The sequence below is a fragment of the Camelus dromedarius genome, chromosome 12 (genome assembly GCF_036321535.1).
Source record: "Camelus dromedarius isolate mCamDro1 chromosome 12, mCamDro1.pat, whole genome shotgun sequence".
NCBI classification, from domain to species: domain Eukaryota; kingdom Metazoa; phylum Chordata; class Mammalia; order Artiodactyla; family Camelidae; genus Camelus; species Camelus dromedarius.
The window spans coordinates 3,197,180-3,212,581 of NC_087447.1; the positions used below are offsets into that span (position 1 = coordinate 3,197,180).

Sequence of the window (15,402 nt, forward strand, 5' to 3'; positions counted from 1 at the left end):
CGCGGGAATCTCCACAGCTCACACGCGACACCGGAGCGCTTCCAGACGGTTTTGAACATAATTGAATAAACAGTATTTTAACTCTGAGAGAGTTTAGAAGAAAAAGCAGCTCATCACTCAATTTATTTCTATTTGCCTACGCTCCCCTCCACGTGTCATTTTCACAATCATAATCCAGTGTAGAGTTTGACTTCCCAGGGGAGAACGAGTCAGGTCAGAAGAAATATCCAGAGGGCCAGTGAAAACAAAACCCCAGAATTTAAAACATGGGACTGAGGGGAGGGCTGGGGGTAGCTCAGTGGCAGAGTGAGTGCCTAGCATGCATGAGATCCTGGGTTCAATCCCCGGTACCTCTATTAAGAATAAATAAAGAAACTTAATTACCTCGCTGCCCCACCAAAAAAATAAAATTAAATAAAAAAATTTAAAAACCCACATGGAACTGACATTGTAAGATTAGGGCATCCTAATGTTTCAAGAAAACAAATTCCTAAAATGCATTGCTATGTCTTATTACGAAGATACATACACATCCCACCGAATCCTTGAGGTGCACCCGGCAAAAGGCTTCAAACTCAAGTAGGGAGAAGGACCCCGGAAGTACCTGTCTGGGAAGGAAGATCATGGAATTTGTGTTCCCTTTTCCAGGGGCGCAGAGCAGCAGAGCAGGGAGCCCCTTCCTGAAAGCCCCGAGCTGCCCGCCCCCGCCCCCCGCCACACCCTCGGGGCTCCGGCGGGGCAGCTCGCCTGGGAACCGCATCTCCTCTGTACCCTGACCGCCATGATGCAACCGCCACTTCCTGCGTCGGCCCTGGGACCTGCGCCGGGGAGCACCGCGCTCTCCGTGGACGTCGTGCTGCCCCCCCGGCCAGCACACCCTGCCGGGGAGACATCCCAGCCGCACGGCGTGCCCACGGTGACTCCAGGGTGCTTGGAGGTGCCTGCCTCAGCGGCTGGGCCGTCCGCACAGAGAGGCCGTCTCTGGTTGCACCTCATGACAAAGAGGGCCCGGGGACAATTATGACCTTGAGACAGAAAGTGGCGATGGGCTGTTTAAAAGAGGAGTGGAGAGGATGATGACGTGACGACTGCAGGTGAGCAGACCTCTGGCCGGCTCTGCCGTCAGCACACACACACAGACGTGCCAGGACATACCCGTGCCTGCTGGGCCACCACGGGCACAGGCAGAGCAGCACTGGGCGGACACTGGGCTGGTGGGGCCTCCCCGCCCCCGCCCTCGCCCTAGTCACACTCTGTCCCCACCCCTTCGTAGAGAAGCTTTCCTGCCTTTTCTTTAGGACCAGCGTCCCCGCAGGCAGCTGCGACCTCACCTGGTGGTCAGAGCCCTGCCTCCCGTAACCACGTGCAGGGTGGGCCTGGTTTCCAGCCCTGGGCCTCCCGTCCTGCCCCACACAGTCACGGGAGGACAGCGGGGGCCCCTCAGGCTGGGATCCCATGAGCAGAGCTGGCAAAGGGACAGCACACGCATCTGTTGCCCTCTGGCTTGTAGGGGCTCAAAGGGGAAACAGCACAGCCAGAGGCTCTGTTGGGACGCCTGGCGGGGAGGGAGCAGGCCCGCGCCCCAGCACTGCTCCCAGCTCCCAGGTGACCCAGCTGAGCTCCAGGGAAGGTACACGGTGGCAGACAGACCTGGAAAGGCAGATGGGGGCCAGCGCCAACTTCCTAATTCTTGAATTTTAAGAGCACGCCACTCTAACCACAGACCAAGCCTGCCTGGCTCACTGGTGACAGTCCTTAAGTTAAAGGTCACCACCACACACGACTAAGGTAGAGTCAAGGCAGCCTGACAGGAAAGGTCCTTGGAGGGGCTGGCGGCTGGCCTGGGACACACCTAGCCTGCGAGGGGTACGGGCCCGGGGAATTGGGAGACCAGCCACAACACAGGATCCCAGGCTGCAGGGGACCCGTGGGACACAAGCCAGAGGGTGTTGAGAAGGACCCAGTGAGAGCAGAGAGAGGGAAGGGGCTGCAGCAGGGACTCGGGGCTCTAGGCCCATCCCCACAGTTGCCTACAGCGGCCGTGGACAACACCCAAGTCCTGCCGTGGGGAGAGCGGGCTGGTTTGGGAGTCTGATCTGCACCACCCGTCCAAGCCTCCGAGGGACCTCCCAGGTCCTCCAGGGACCTCTGAGCTCCCCTGCTGCACATAAGCCCCTGCAAGGAAAGGCCTGTCCACACCTGGGATCTGGGGGGCTGGGTCTGCGGACAGCACACAGCCCTCCCACCACCGGGGCGGACCACCGCTCAGCCGGGTGACCTGGAGGTGTTTATCAGAGCTGCCGGTCCCCTCGTGTCCCCTCAGCCTCCCCACACCCGGAGCTGGCCCTCCGAGCCCGCCAGACCCTCTGCTCAGTGCCCTGACCCCTCAGACGCGGCTTCACTGCTGCGCCCCTGAGCAGAGCAACACCTGCAGCCACACTGCCACCGCCTCGGGGCCTGCTGTGAGAAGTGTACTCGGGAGCATCTTCTGTTTTGCTTGGAGTCTCTGTCCATGTAGTCGAGGATTCGAGAGTTCAAACGTTTCACCTCCTAAAAAGTACCCTCTGAGGAACGCGCCTGGCTGGAAGGGAGCCGGCCAGCCCGGAGCCGGCGAAGGAGACGCTGCCAGCTGAGTGGCCCCACCGAGAACCAAGGGGCCGGCACACAGCGCATCAGCAGCAAGCGGGCCAAAAAAAGTTTACTGTGAACGTTTAATTTAAAAAAATCATACCTGTGAGGTGTGCTACAGAAATTTAGATACAGTAATTGCATATAAAACCCGACCTAATTGTGATAAAGCAAATGCACTTCGGGAAAGAAAACGTGTGCCTCGGGGCCACAGACGTCCCCACACGCGTGTCCCCACGTGAGCATCTGGGGTCCGCTGCCCTAACCACGCAGGGCTGAGCGGGCCTCCTGGTCCCTCAGGATGGGTCCCTCCCGGTCCCCGCAGAGCTGCCACAGGGCGTCGTGGGCCAGAGCACCCACGTGCTCGCTTGCGCTTCTCAGCCAAGTCAATCGATCGAACTTCGCCACCACTGAGCATGAGGTTTGGCCCCCTTGACAGCGGGTGTTTCCAGCAGTTTACAACCGGGGAGGGACCTGCCCCCCACAGCAGGGTGGCTGTTCGCCCCCAGGGCGGCCACAGCCCCGCTGCCCGGGGAAGCTGACCACAGGCCTTTGGGCCGGGAGCCGGAGACAAGTGGGGAGGACCCTGCAGGGGCCGGGGAACTCTGCATCGCGGGGCAGGGCCGCGGCTCAGCAGCCCTCCTGGGCAGCCGGGAGCGGCCAGAGAACCAGGACAAGACGCGGAGCAGGAGGCAGGAGGCAGGCCAGGGTCAAATGCTGCGGGACCTCACAGTGCCAGGCGCTTTCCCACATCACCTCAAAGCTCAGGTTCTTTCTAGCCACTTCCCTCCCTGCAAACGCTGGGACCCCAGAGACGCTGCTGGGACAGCGACTCCTAACACCATGGTGGTGAGGCGCACTCGGGAGAACCGAAGTGGCTCCACGCGACAGTCGATTTGGCAAAAAAAGAAAATACCTTAAATGCAAAAAAATAATTACCGAGTCCCCTAAGGAGCATGATCACAGTATTTCAGCAAATCCTGTGGCGCAAACATTTCCAAAAGCATCAGCAGAAGCATTAAATACGAAAGCGGCACGCCAGCTGCCCGGCCCCGCGCTACGGCCGCAGCTCCACGTAGTTGGCGGGAAAGAGCCCGTAGCGGCCCTTGCACAGCCCGCGCCACCAGCCATCGTCGATCATCTCGATGTTGGTGATGATGTCGTCGGGGTCGAAGGAGATTTCGTCGTCGCCCGCTGTGGGGGGGGCACAGAGAGGGACATGAATGCATGAATGACCCGCCGGACTGCGCTCCCCGCAAGCCTCCCACTGAGGCTCGCAGCAGGCAGGGGGCACCATCTCTGCTAAATGAGGGCAGGTCTGCTCCCACACCCTGGCTACAGCTGCCAGAATAACTGGGAGCAAGAAAGCAGATGTGCCGGGGCTCCGAAGCCAGGTTGCTGGGCAGGTTAGGGAATCCGGGGCAGGGCTGGCAGGGGCCGGGGCAGGACAAAGGAAGGAGCAAGCGCTCCTCCCAGGGAAGCAGAAGTGGGAAGCCACAGCCCCAAAGGCTGGCTGGGGGCTGGGAGTGTGAGGAGAATGAACAGGACCCTGGGGGGGACCCACGAAACACTCAGAGCTGCAAAGGGAGGAACGGGGCCTTTGCGGTGGAGAACCTGACCGACACCAACGGGCTGGGAGACAGCAGTGACAACCACGGCGTGGACCCGGGGAAGAGAGTGGCTGTGGGGCCAACATGACGCAGGGGTTGGAGCCGGGCCGGGCTGAGGGTCGTCCCGACGTGAAAGGCGCCCAGGACCTGAGGGGCTGGTGGAGGCTGTGGGGCTGCTCCGTGCTAGGGGAACCCAGGGACAGGCCCGACCAGGATTAGAGGCACCCCTGGGCGGCGGGTAAATGGGGACCAGCTCTGCAGACCTTGTGGTCTCTCAACGGCAACTTTTCACTCCAGGAGGAGTGTGCTTGTGATGGGCAGTGTCCTTGGCTTGGGGTCTCTAGGGGCCCAGGGCACCCCTGCAACTGCAGAGCTCAGTGGTTCAGAGACTAAAGGGAACAGGGAGCGTGTGAGTGTGTGTGCACGTGTGTGTGTGCGTGAGTGTGCATGCGTGCCCTCACTGGCAGAGATGGAGAGATGGAATCTGGTTGAGGGAGATACGGCAATTCCCTGTACTGTATTTGCAACTTTTCTGTAACTTTGAAATTGTTTCAAGATAAATTACTTTTTAAAATCGTAAACAGAGCTCTGAGTCAGACTCTTAGTTAAGAGACGCGACGTGAGCTGCGGAAGCCCCTCCCCCCCGGGGGCGGGGCGGCTGCTCACCGGCCTGGTAGTCGTAGAGGGCGGTGGCTGTGACTCCGAGGTCGTTCTCATACTCGTCGTAGGCCCCCTCCTCTGAAATGAAGCTGCATGAGCTCTGAGGGGCCGCCCCGTCCCACTTGCGCCCCGGCCACCGCCCCTCCCAAGGCTGGGCGGGGAGCCTGGCGGGCAGAGACGGCACCGCCCCGCCGCCCACCCATCCCGAGAGAATCGGAGGCGGAGCTGGGGGACACAGGACCTCCCACCCCCCTTGCAGGAGCAAATCCTCCGACCCGACTCCGTCTCCAACTCCGACACCACCCGGTGAACGCAATTAACTCCATGGACGCTGTGACAAAGTGCAATTTTTAAAATTTCAGATATTTGGCCCCAATTTGAGAGAAAGCCTTGTCACAGGTATATGGCAACTGGAGACAGGGGACCAGATGCCCCACGTTGTGCTCAGGGAGGTAAGGGCTCTGCCCTGGTGTCGATTCTGATGCTAATTCTCACGTCACTCCAAGTGGGGGAGGGGGCGTGTGTTAAACCTGTCCAAATACGTTAAAAGTAACTTCGTTCTAAAAGCAAGAGGCCAATTTGAGCGTTCCTCCACCTGTGCACCTTCCAGAGGGCACGGGAACCTTCATCTTTAGGGACCCCAGGAGGCTCCGGCCCCCTGGAGCTGGCTCCCCACGCCTGGAAGACACTCAAGCTTCTGCTCTGATCAGACAACAGCAGAAGCCCCTCCCTCGTGCCCACCCCTGTTCAGCGCCCCGCCCCACACCAGCAGGGATCTTCCTGGAAACCCCACAGGAGGCCAAGCCCCCTGGGGACTGTGGCCCATCCCAGAAGGAATGAACCCTGCAGGCGAGCAGGGGCAGTGCGGGTCAGCCAATGGGGAAACAGAAGTGATCCCAGGGGAACAGAAGCAGAGGGAGACCCCCATACCCGCTGCATAGTGGCTGGGGGCCTCTGTGGTCTCATAGACGGCATCCGGGGCGTAGGCCTCCCGGGAGTCGGAGACGTCTGAGCTGTACACTGGCTCCGGCTCACCGGTGCTCACGGGGCCTCCGTAGCTCGGCTCGGCCTCGAATGGAGCCGCGTCCTGGGGGAGAGGCAAGGAGACAGTCCGTGGGGCCCATGCTGGGTCACAGTGCCGCCAACAGAAACACACGGGCCACTTTCAGTCCCAGCTGAGACAAAGAAAACAGACACGGGGATGAGGGAGTTGTTCTGAGAAGGCCTGGATCCTAGCAGAGGTGATGCAGCACTGAGGGGACCTGGTGCCGCCTCCTCCTGACAGCCCTCACCCTGACACCCCTGAGCCCCATGGCCACTAACCCTGCACGGCCAGTCAGGACGGCTGGCCTGCCCGCGCCCCCATTACAGCCACTCCTCCTGGGGCAGGTCTGGCCTGTTTCCTACCCAGGCCCTGACCCCGAGGCCGGCAGCCCTCCCACAGCTCTGCCAAGAGCTCCACCCATCCCACTGGCGGAGCAGCCAAGCCTGTGGGTGGCGGGCACTGTCCTAACCACAGCCTCTGCGGGGAGCGAGGAGAGGGCGGGACCCACAGTCACCCACTATCACGGCAAGAGGAAATCCCCAGCACTGGGCTTACAGCCACCAAGCCGCTCCCCACTATGGACCGACGGCGGCTGTTGTCGGCGTTTCCGACCAGGGTCCACCTGAAGGCAGCCTCCAGGGTCAGGGAAAGGAAGGCACACGGAGAAGCTCCAGGAAGAGCAAGCAGTCAGGCACCAGCTTTCATCAGACAGCGGCCACAGGCGTGGGGGCCGAGCAGCTGGCAGAGCTACTCCTGAGGCCCAGCGAGGGGACTCCACCTGGGCCTGGCCCCGGGAGCCGCTCCAGGACGGGACCAGGGAGCCACAGGGTCCTGCTGGCAAGTTTCCCCAGGATGTGCGGTGAGCAGATCGGAGGGCGGACATGAGGCTGTGGCGTGGGGGCGTCCTGAGGTCGGCGGTGTGGGGACGGTGTGCAGGGCTGCCCGGCTGTACCCTGTCCTCCCGTGTGCTCACAGCACCCGCTCCCCGACCCCACTGCACGGTTTGGCAGGACTGCCCGCCCCACCAGGGACACGATATCACTCTGGCCTTCTCATAGGACCAGCTTCTCAGTGGCCCCCTTCCAGTGGGATGTTCCGAGGAGGGGAGGCTTGGGGGCCCCCTTCCGCTGGACTACAAATTACAAAGCCACACCGGCACTCAGGAGGGCTGCTCTCCAGATGGACGGGCCCCAAGCAGAGCGGTGTGGGCCCACCCCCACCGTCCACAGAAGGGTGCTCTGGAGAATCAGACTCACGGGCAAAGCGTGTCAAGACACCAACCTCGTAGACGGGGCTTTGTGGAGGCCTCTCCTGAGCTGGCTGGGGCGTGGGGGACGCGGGGGGCGTCGGCTTCTGGGCTCTGGCCTGCTCCTAAAGTGGGGAGACAGCGGTAGGCAGCCCATCAGTGACCGGGCCCCTCACGGCCTTGCAGAAGGTCGCACCCAAGCTGGGGGCACATTCCTGCCCCAGGACAGCACAGACAACGCCAAGCAGAGACGGGGGCCTGAGACAGCCCTGGGGCACATCCGCTCTGAAGCAAAGGTCAGTCACGTCTTCCCAAGACACGTGCCCCTGCTGCCACCTCAGGACCACGGGGTTTCTGGAACCCGAGTCAGGGCAGCCGCGCCACCACAGAGAATCTCCGCACACCTGATCCGGATGCTGAGATCTGGGCTCGGGGCTGACGCTGAACGGACTGAGACACTCGCAGACCTCAAAACGGAGTGAGTATATTTTGCATGTAGGAGGGACGTGAATCTCTGGGGGCCAGAGAATGGACATCCTGACCCCCGGTCCTGTGACTGTGTGACCTCACAGGGCCAGAGACTGCGGACATGACGAAGGCAAGGACCCGAGATGGTAGAGGATCCTGGACTTCCCGGCTGGGCCTGATGGCATCACAGGTCTTCATGAAAGGGAGGGAAGGAGGCAGATGTGACAAATGTGATGACAAAGGCAGAGGCTGCATGGGGCCACAAGCCTGGGGGACAGGATTTTCTCCAGGCCACAGACAAGGAAGCCGAGGCTCATCCAGGGGCCCACTGGGAGCAGCAGGAGCTCGGGCTGCACCTCCCTGTCTGCTCTGCCAGGCTCCCCTCCAACAGGCTGACAGCGGCACTGCCCTGTGGGAAACCACCCTCTCTGGAGACCCAAGCACAGTTCTCAACACCAGTGTGGCTCAGCCTGACCCACACCAGCAGGACAGTCGGTCACGTGTCCACGAGTTAAATGCCCAAGGGAAGCGTGTTTCCTTGAAGGGGCTGGGCTAAGCCTCGGCTTCCAGAGAGACCCGGACCTGCCGCTCACAACACAGAGGCACCAGGCCGCTGAATTCCATCTGAATCACTTTTACAAGGACCTGCAACAGCCTCTCCCAAATCCGGCTGGGAACAGAGAAGTTCCTTCTCAGGCACACGCTCCCAAGACCGGAGAACCAAGCATCTGCGGGCTCCCCCACCCGCTGGAGGGAACACTAGACACCTGCTGCTCGTCTCCTGCCTCCGAGAGCTCCTCACAACCCAGAGGGCTGCCTGGGCGGCAGGGCTGTGAGGACGGAGTCACTCACAGGGAGCGGGGACGAGGATGAGGTGGCAGGGGCCGGACACAGCAAGGACAACATAGCAGAAGCAACAGCAAGAGAACCTCAGAAGCAGAGAGGCTGGAGAACAGCGACCGAAAGCCTCCTCTCACCTGCACCCGCACCCGCACCCTGCTGCATCTCCCAGGCCGCAGGGGCTGAATTCTCAGTCATACAGCGAGGAAGGTGTTATTGGAAAAGACCAAGTCAGCAGAAAAAATGCTTTGTAGTGTATGAGTATGTGTGTGTCTGTAACAAGGAAAACTTACAAACATCTCACTAAAACCTTAACGTAGAGAGACCTTTAAAGGTTTCTAGCAACCAAGGAATGGCGCGCGGTGGTAAGACACACCCGCCATCACTCCAACTCCACCGCGCGGGACGGAGCCCGTCCCAGGGCTTGCTCGGTTCACGTCTCCAGCGCCCAGCGCTCCCTGTGGAGGGCATGCTGACCTTCTCAACTTCCTCAACCTCCCGTTCTCCCTCAGTGGGGTTTTCAGAGCCTTAACCACCCATCTGGGGGAGGAAATGTCCACAGATTTAAACGAAGCCTTTTTAAGTCTATAAAATCAGTTTACTTCCTAACCACCCCACAGTCATGGGGTTTCCACACCTGTCCCATGGGTGAGAACACAGGCCTTGGGATGGTGAGCTGACTTACCACAGGGAGCCCAGCAGGCAGGGGATAAAGTGGGATCAGGGACACCGGACATCAGTCCACCTGGGACAGTTTTAGGAAGGAGAAAGTCCACACCTTCCTGCTCACTCTCAGCTCCCACCTCTACTTCCTCTGGTGGAAAAGCGGCACAAACACAAAGACCCAGGCCACTGAAGCAAGAGGTGCAGAAGCAAGCAGATCTGCCTCCTCACAGGGATCCTTCTGGATTCTCAGCCCTCCACCCAGGGAGAGAGCAGGTTCTGGAGGGCGAGGGGTGAGAGCAGAGACCGCCGGGGAAACACGTGGATGGGAGCTCGGCAAAGGGCCTGTGGGCTGACGGCCGGGCAGAGGGAGGACCGGCCTGCAGTCGCCCTGGCACTCCTGACCACCAGACACTGGACACAGCTGACTGGCCCCGGGATCAGGGCACATCAACTGTCTAGTACCTGGTGGTCAAAAGACTCGATGGTCCATGTGGCTGAAGTGAAGCTCCCAAGAGCACAGCCTAGGTGCCGGTTCAAGATGTTTTTTTTACTGAGAACTCTCTGGGCCACAGAAGAAGGAACAAGCCAAACCCGCGGCCCCCGCACTCGGGATTCACACGCAGAGGAGCGTGGCCCGCACTCACGCCCAGCTGCCGCCGGGCCTCCTCCTGCTCCCGCCGCTCCTTCGCCATCCTCTGCGCCCGCTCGGCCTCCGCCCTCCGCCGGTCCTCCTGCTCCTGCTCCTTCGCGAGGTTTTCGAAGTTGGCTCTGATGTTGCTCGTCTTGCTGCTCACTGCGGGGAGGGGAGGCTCACGTCAGGCCTGGAGCACCGCTGTCCCCCGGCGCCTTAGGCCCGGCGGCCCGACAGGCCCCCACCCGGACGGGCCCCCGCTGCCCTGTCTGCTGAACTCGCAGCAGGACGGTGACCAGCAGAGCCTTGCATCTGGAGTAGTCCTGCATTCCACACGTCCCGGTATTCTTTACCACCGGACACTCACGAGGGGAAAAATCCCCCTGAGGACGCCCCTGATAAAACAGTAAAAAGTACTGATTTTTAGTAAATCTCAACCCTTTTGGTAAGTCGTGTGACAAAATGTGCCTCTGGCGCGCACCACCACTGCCGCCTGGGGGCGCCCAGGGCTGCCTCCGGGTAACCATCTGTACGACCATCTGAGCTGCAGGCTGAACTGACCCCTCCTGGAGCATCACTTTCCCTGAAATAGCAACTGACCAACTATGATCGAGACATCCGGGTTCGGGGAGACCCTCCCTCCCAAAGGACGCGCTGAGCCTACCGTGCAAAACGCAAGTGTATGTTGTCGCTGGGAAAACTCAAGCTTTCAAGCAAAAGCAGAATTTTGGAAAACCTGAGTCCACTACCATGAGGACAACACCCCGATTTTACTCAAAGACTCTGCGATAAGACTGATGACAACATTAACGAGTGCAGTTTGGGGGTTTTGTATAATGAAATGTGTCGCTGAGTGGAGGACCAGTGTAACTCGGAGATGAAGACCTTCCCATGACCCTTATGTGGTGTCACAAAGTCACGCTGTGTAAAGCAGACTCACCTTTAAGAAAACCACTGACGGGGGGGGGGGGGTACAGCCCAGCGGCAGAGCGCAGTGCTGCCAATAAAATACATAAACCTCAAAAAAACTTCCTTGTGATGAGCTGTAATTAAAAAGACTGAAAAAATACATATCTACGCACGTGTATAACTGAATCAGGTTGCTGTAAACCTGAAACTCATGTTGTAAATCGACTACACCTCGATAAAAAATAAGAATTAAAAAAAAAAAAAAAAACCACTGACCAGCTGACTGCTGGACTCGGGCACTAAAAAATATCCACAGTGATCGGAAATGGCCATTAAAATATTCTTCCCTTTTCTAACGGCATATCTGGGCAAGTCCAGCTTTTCTTCATCGACCTGACTTGTCACAAGAGGCCGACGGAGCACAGAAGCAGGGAGGAGAGCTGCGCCGCCTGACAGCGGGAGACGCGCGGAAAAGCAAAACAGCGCTGCCCGGAACGCAGCAGGTGTTCTACACTGACTGTGCCTGGAGTATAATCTAGAAAGATTCAGAAGCAGTATGTTGTGCAACTGAAACTACTATAATACTGTACATCAACTACCCTTCAATTAAAAAGAGCTACTCTTCTGCGTTTTTTGGTTTGGAAAACGTAGTTATTTTTTCATAGTATTACTATGTTAACATGTACCAATTTTATTACTTTCAAATGTTAAACAAATTGATAAAAATGTTAAATTTTTCTGTTTTAATTCTAACACAGTAAAGATCAAAAGATATAATCCATATACACCAAAGTCCTTCGGGGCCTCAGTAACGTCTACAAGTGTCCTGAGACCATAGTCTGTGCACTGCTGACCCACCGAGCATCTACAGGAAACAAACGGTCACCTCTGCTTCCTGCATCTGACTGACCCCTTCAATCACGTGTAGTATCTTCCCCAACAGAACGACACTGCCTCTGAGCGTGGCCCACAGTTGAACAGTATGACAGGAAACACACAGCAGGCGCCGGGAGGGCAGACTTCATGCAGCTCGTCCCGGCGGGAGAGTGAGCAGAGGAGGGGTCTGCTTTAGCTCAGGCACAGACGGCTCAGACCTATCACAGCCACAGTGACTGAGCATCTCAAACGTCCGGCCAGGCGAGCAGTGCGGCATCTGAGCTGCAGGTACCGCAGAAGCCTCCCCGAACCTGGGAGTGAGGAGGCCCTCTGGGACTTGCAGTGAACCCACCTATGCTTTGGGAAGCCCCCCTCAGAGCAGACCCCCACTACCAGGGAGCTGCAACACGCTGTGTCTGAAAGGGGCCCTGAACTTCTGCAGGGACAAACAGGACTTTCCATCAAAAGGGAACCAACAGCTGTCCCGACACACGGAGGACAGCCCCGCTCTCCACGAGCTCCACCTGCTCCTGCCCCCACTCTGCCAACTGTCCGCCCCCAGCGCTGCCCAGGGCCCACGTGACACAGCAGGGCATCCTCCCAGGAAAGCCCACAGTGCTGTTCGGGGGGCTGCTGGGACTCACCTGCTTCGACAGGGACAGTCTTCTGATAACTGGAGGCCACCGTGGCGACGTCCTCAAAGGTGGAAGCGTTCTACCAGGACAGGAAAGGCAAGATCAGGACAGCACCCTTGTTTCCTTCTCGGCCTGTGATGGCTTCTACCTACACAAACGCTGGAGCCTGCCTACATCTTCCGAAAGAACCAACCAGAGAGCCCGAGGGTTCCACATCTACCCATTCTGCAACTTAACAGAGGCCCGAAGCGTGATGGTACACATCTGCGGGTGACGGTTCGGGTCGGTGCCAGAGGAGAAATACACACACAGGGGCGAGCCCGTAGGGCACGGGGGTCTGAGGTGAAACCACTCTGCGGGAAGCAACGCCGGAGGGCACAAGTCATCGCATTCCTGGCCAAAGCCACAGGGCGCCCGACCCCGGGTGAGCCCCGAGGCCCACCTCTGCTCCGAGGGTTACGACACAGGCTCGAGGCAGGCTCACAGGCTGTAACAGATGGACAACTCGGGTCGGGGTGTGCGTGGTGGGGCTCTGCGTGAGTGGAGGGAGGCAGTGTACAGAAAATCTCTGTACCGTCCCCTCAAATTTGAGAAAACTGCTCAAAAAAAGCAAAAAAAAAGAAAGAGAAAAGAAAAAGCAAAGATAAACCAACCACGGGTTCTTCCCAAGCTATCACCACCGAGAGAGGCCCCCAGGAGCCTCTGCTCTGTCAGGAGGGGGCGCTCGGGGACACAAGAAAGCCTCCCTGATCCTCCACTTTTCCCAATAAGCACAATTGTAGTTTTGTTCTGTAGGGGACCCACTCTGCCACATTCAAGGGGCAGCGACAACTGTCCATGCAAAGGCTGGCGAGGACGCACACAGGCTCCCAGAACCACAGGCCAGCCTGGTCACCAAGGGCAAACACTTTCCAGAGAAGCACAGGGACTCAGGGTAGTTGCTCCTTTTCTGATGCCCACGACTCGGAGAAAGAAAGCGGGAGAGCTAGGACTGAAGCTCGCCTGGTTGCTGTCTGGAGCTGTGGGCATCAGCCCCAAGGAGTGCACACCTTCCCCGAGTTCAGGTACAGGCAGCTCCGCGACAGTGCCAGTGCCGCAGGGAGGTCTGGTCTGCACAGCTGACCCTCTCCCCAAAGCGCCCCCTCTTCCACCGCCACCCGCCTGCCCTTCCAGGCCCAGCCGCATCCAGCGGGGTGCCCGCAGCGCCAGGGCTCAGGGCCATCCTGCCTCCCCTCCAGGCCTCCACCCTGACCACGCCCTCTCCCCCTTCCCAGGCACGCCCCCACCCCCGCCCAGCTCCCACACTGCCCAGTGTCTGCCAGCGTCTGCCATCTCCTTCCGGAACCACCTCTAAGCCCTGCTTCCACCAGCTGTCCACAGGGCCACCTCGCATTCCTTCCTGCTGCTTCCAGAGGGAGTCCTGTGCTCCCAAGGCACCACAGCACCCCACCCCAGCCCCCGACTGCCCACTACCTGCCGTGTCTGGCCAGCTCTCCATTGAGATGCTCACAGCCATCTCTGCCATCACCCTGGGGGCTCCCGACAAACCCCACAACCCCAAAGCCTCTCATTCCCTGCTGCGCGGTCCCCACCACACTGCGCACTGCCTCGTCCGTAACACGCCCCATCACGCCCCATCACCAAGACCTGCTTGCCAACTAGAACCTTCCTCTCCCCACTGGCCACCCTCCTCCACAGGGACCCCGCTCCCCGCGGTCCAGCCCGGCAAACCCAAGGTCTCAACCTCTCCTAGGACCTGCCTGCCGGAAACCCCTCACCTGGTTCCACTATCCACAGGGACGACTGCAGACCTGAGTCCCAGCAGCACCCCTCCCCCCGAGGGACGACCTCATGCCAGTACTGGGGTCCAAATCCCCCCGCGCACAGTTCACTGAGACCCGGGAAGTCACCTCACATTTCTAACCTCCGGCTTCCCAAGTGCACCACACAGACGGCTAACATCACCACTGACAGGAAGCACACTCACCCCCAGACAGAAACCTGCATGCGCTCCCGCACGAAGCTACCGTTCCGGCTCAGCCACAGCGGGGACCCTGCCCTCCGACACAGCCCAGGGTCTCTCCACCTACCTCTCTATGGTCTGGGTTCTCTTCTGCCTTAAACAGAACCACCCTCTCAGCTGACCACTGACCAGCTCATCCCAACCATGGCGGGGGGGTAGTGAGGGGGAGCAGGCCCAAACCTGCCAACTTTGGGGTTCCCCTCCCCACATAGCCAGCTGGCCTCCCCCAACTCCCCCAACCTCAAAAAAATGCCCCCACCAGGGCATCAAAGATGGCCACACCACTCACCCCAACAGGACCCCCAGCAGCAGCACCCCTGAGCACAGGTGACCCTCCCTCTTCCTCCTCGAAACTCTCCACCCTCAGACCAGCAGGACCAGATGTGTGGTCCTTGCTCATCCCCCAACACAGGACGGGCTCCCCTGGTTCCACCTGCACCTGTGGGCAGGGCCCAACCCCCGCCCCCACAGCACAGCCCAGACTCACCCACAGCCTACTCACCTTACCCACACGGCCTAGCTCAGCGGACAGCCCTAGCATCCACCTGGGACGGTCCTGCCTCTTCCCTCCTCCTCACCCCTCAGACCGGGGGGCTCCACCGCCCACACTCACTGAGGTCAGTGTTTCTCTTCCTCTGCCACTAGCCCAGTCCACCCGGGCCTGCACCGCACCCCGATCGCTCCACTGAAGCTGCAGCTCACTGATGAAATGCAAAACCTTACAGGGTCTGTGGGGCTCCCTGAGATGGGGGCCCTGACGAGCTTCTCTCAAATCTCCAGTGTCTGCAATAAGGCCCATCCCTACACGTGCAGTCGGCAGCGACCCTGTCCCCACACCTGCACACACACAGTGCCTACTCTCCAGTCTCCCCGCCCCTCTTTTCTGGCCAACTGAGCTCAGAGCTGACCCCCTCAGGACACTTCCCGGCCCCTCGGCCAGAGCCCTGTGCCCAGTCACCCGCTCCCAGGCCCACACGGCCACGCGCTGGAGCCCCATCTGGGCAGCCTGAGGGAAATATGTCCACAAAGACCAGGCCTGAGGCCCAGGACCACATGCCAGGCACACGGCCGGACAGGGCAGCCTCCATCCTGTTGAGCTGAACTGAGCAGAGACAAAAGCCACAGCCAGGCCCAGCGTGGACTGCCCCACGTCGCCTGTGAGTCT

At 59.6% G+C, this 15,402-nt stretch overlaps 1 protein-coding gene across 8 annotated transcripts in view; it reads right to left on the reverse strand.

The window, feature by feature from the left end:
* Window positions 1-2,697: 2,697 nt before the first annotated feature.
* Window positions 2,698-15,402, reverse strand: part of CTTN (cortactin) — a 32,556-nt gene continuing 19,851 nt past the window's right edge. For all 8 annotated transcript variants that reach the window (XM_031448150.2, XM_064492020.1, XM_031448159.2 and 5 more), the window contains 6 exons: window positions 12,224-12,293; window positions 9,808-9,956; window positions 7,225-7,314; window positions 5,829-5,985; window positions 4,905-4,976; window positions 2,698-3,822 (listed from right to left, as the gene is read on the reverse strand). In XM_031448150.2, coding sequence (XP_031304010.2) covers window positions 3,686-3,822; window positions 4,905-4,976; window positions 5,829-5,985; window positions 7,225-7,314; window positions 9,808-9,956; window positions 12,224-12,293 — 675 coding nt within the window. In that variant the 3' untranslated portion in view covers window positions 2,698-3,685. The remainder of the gene's footprint in view (window positions 3,823-4,904; window positions 4,977-5,828; window positions 5,986-7,224; window positions 7,315-9,807; window positions 9,957-12,223; window positions 12,294-15,402) is intronic.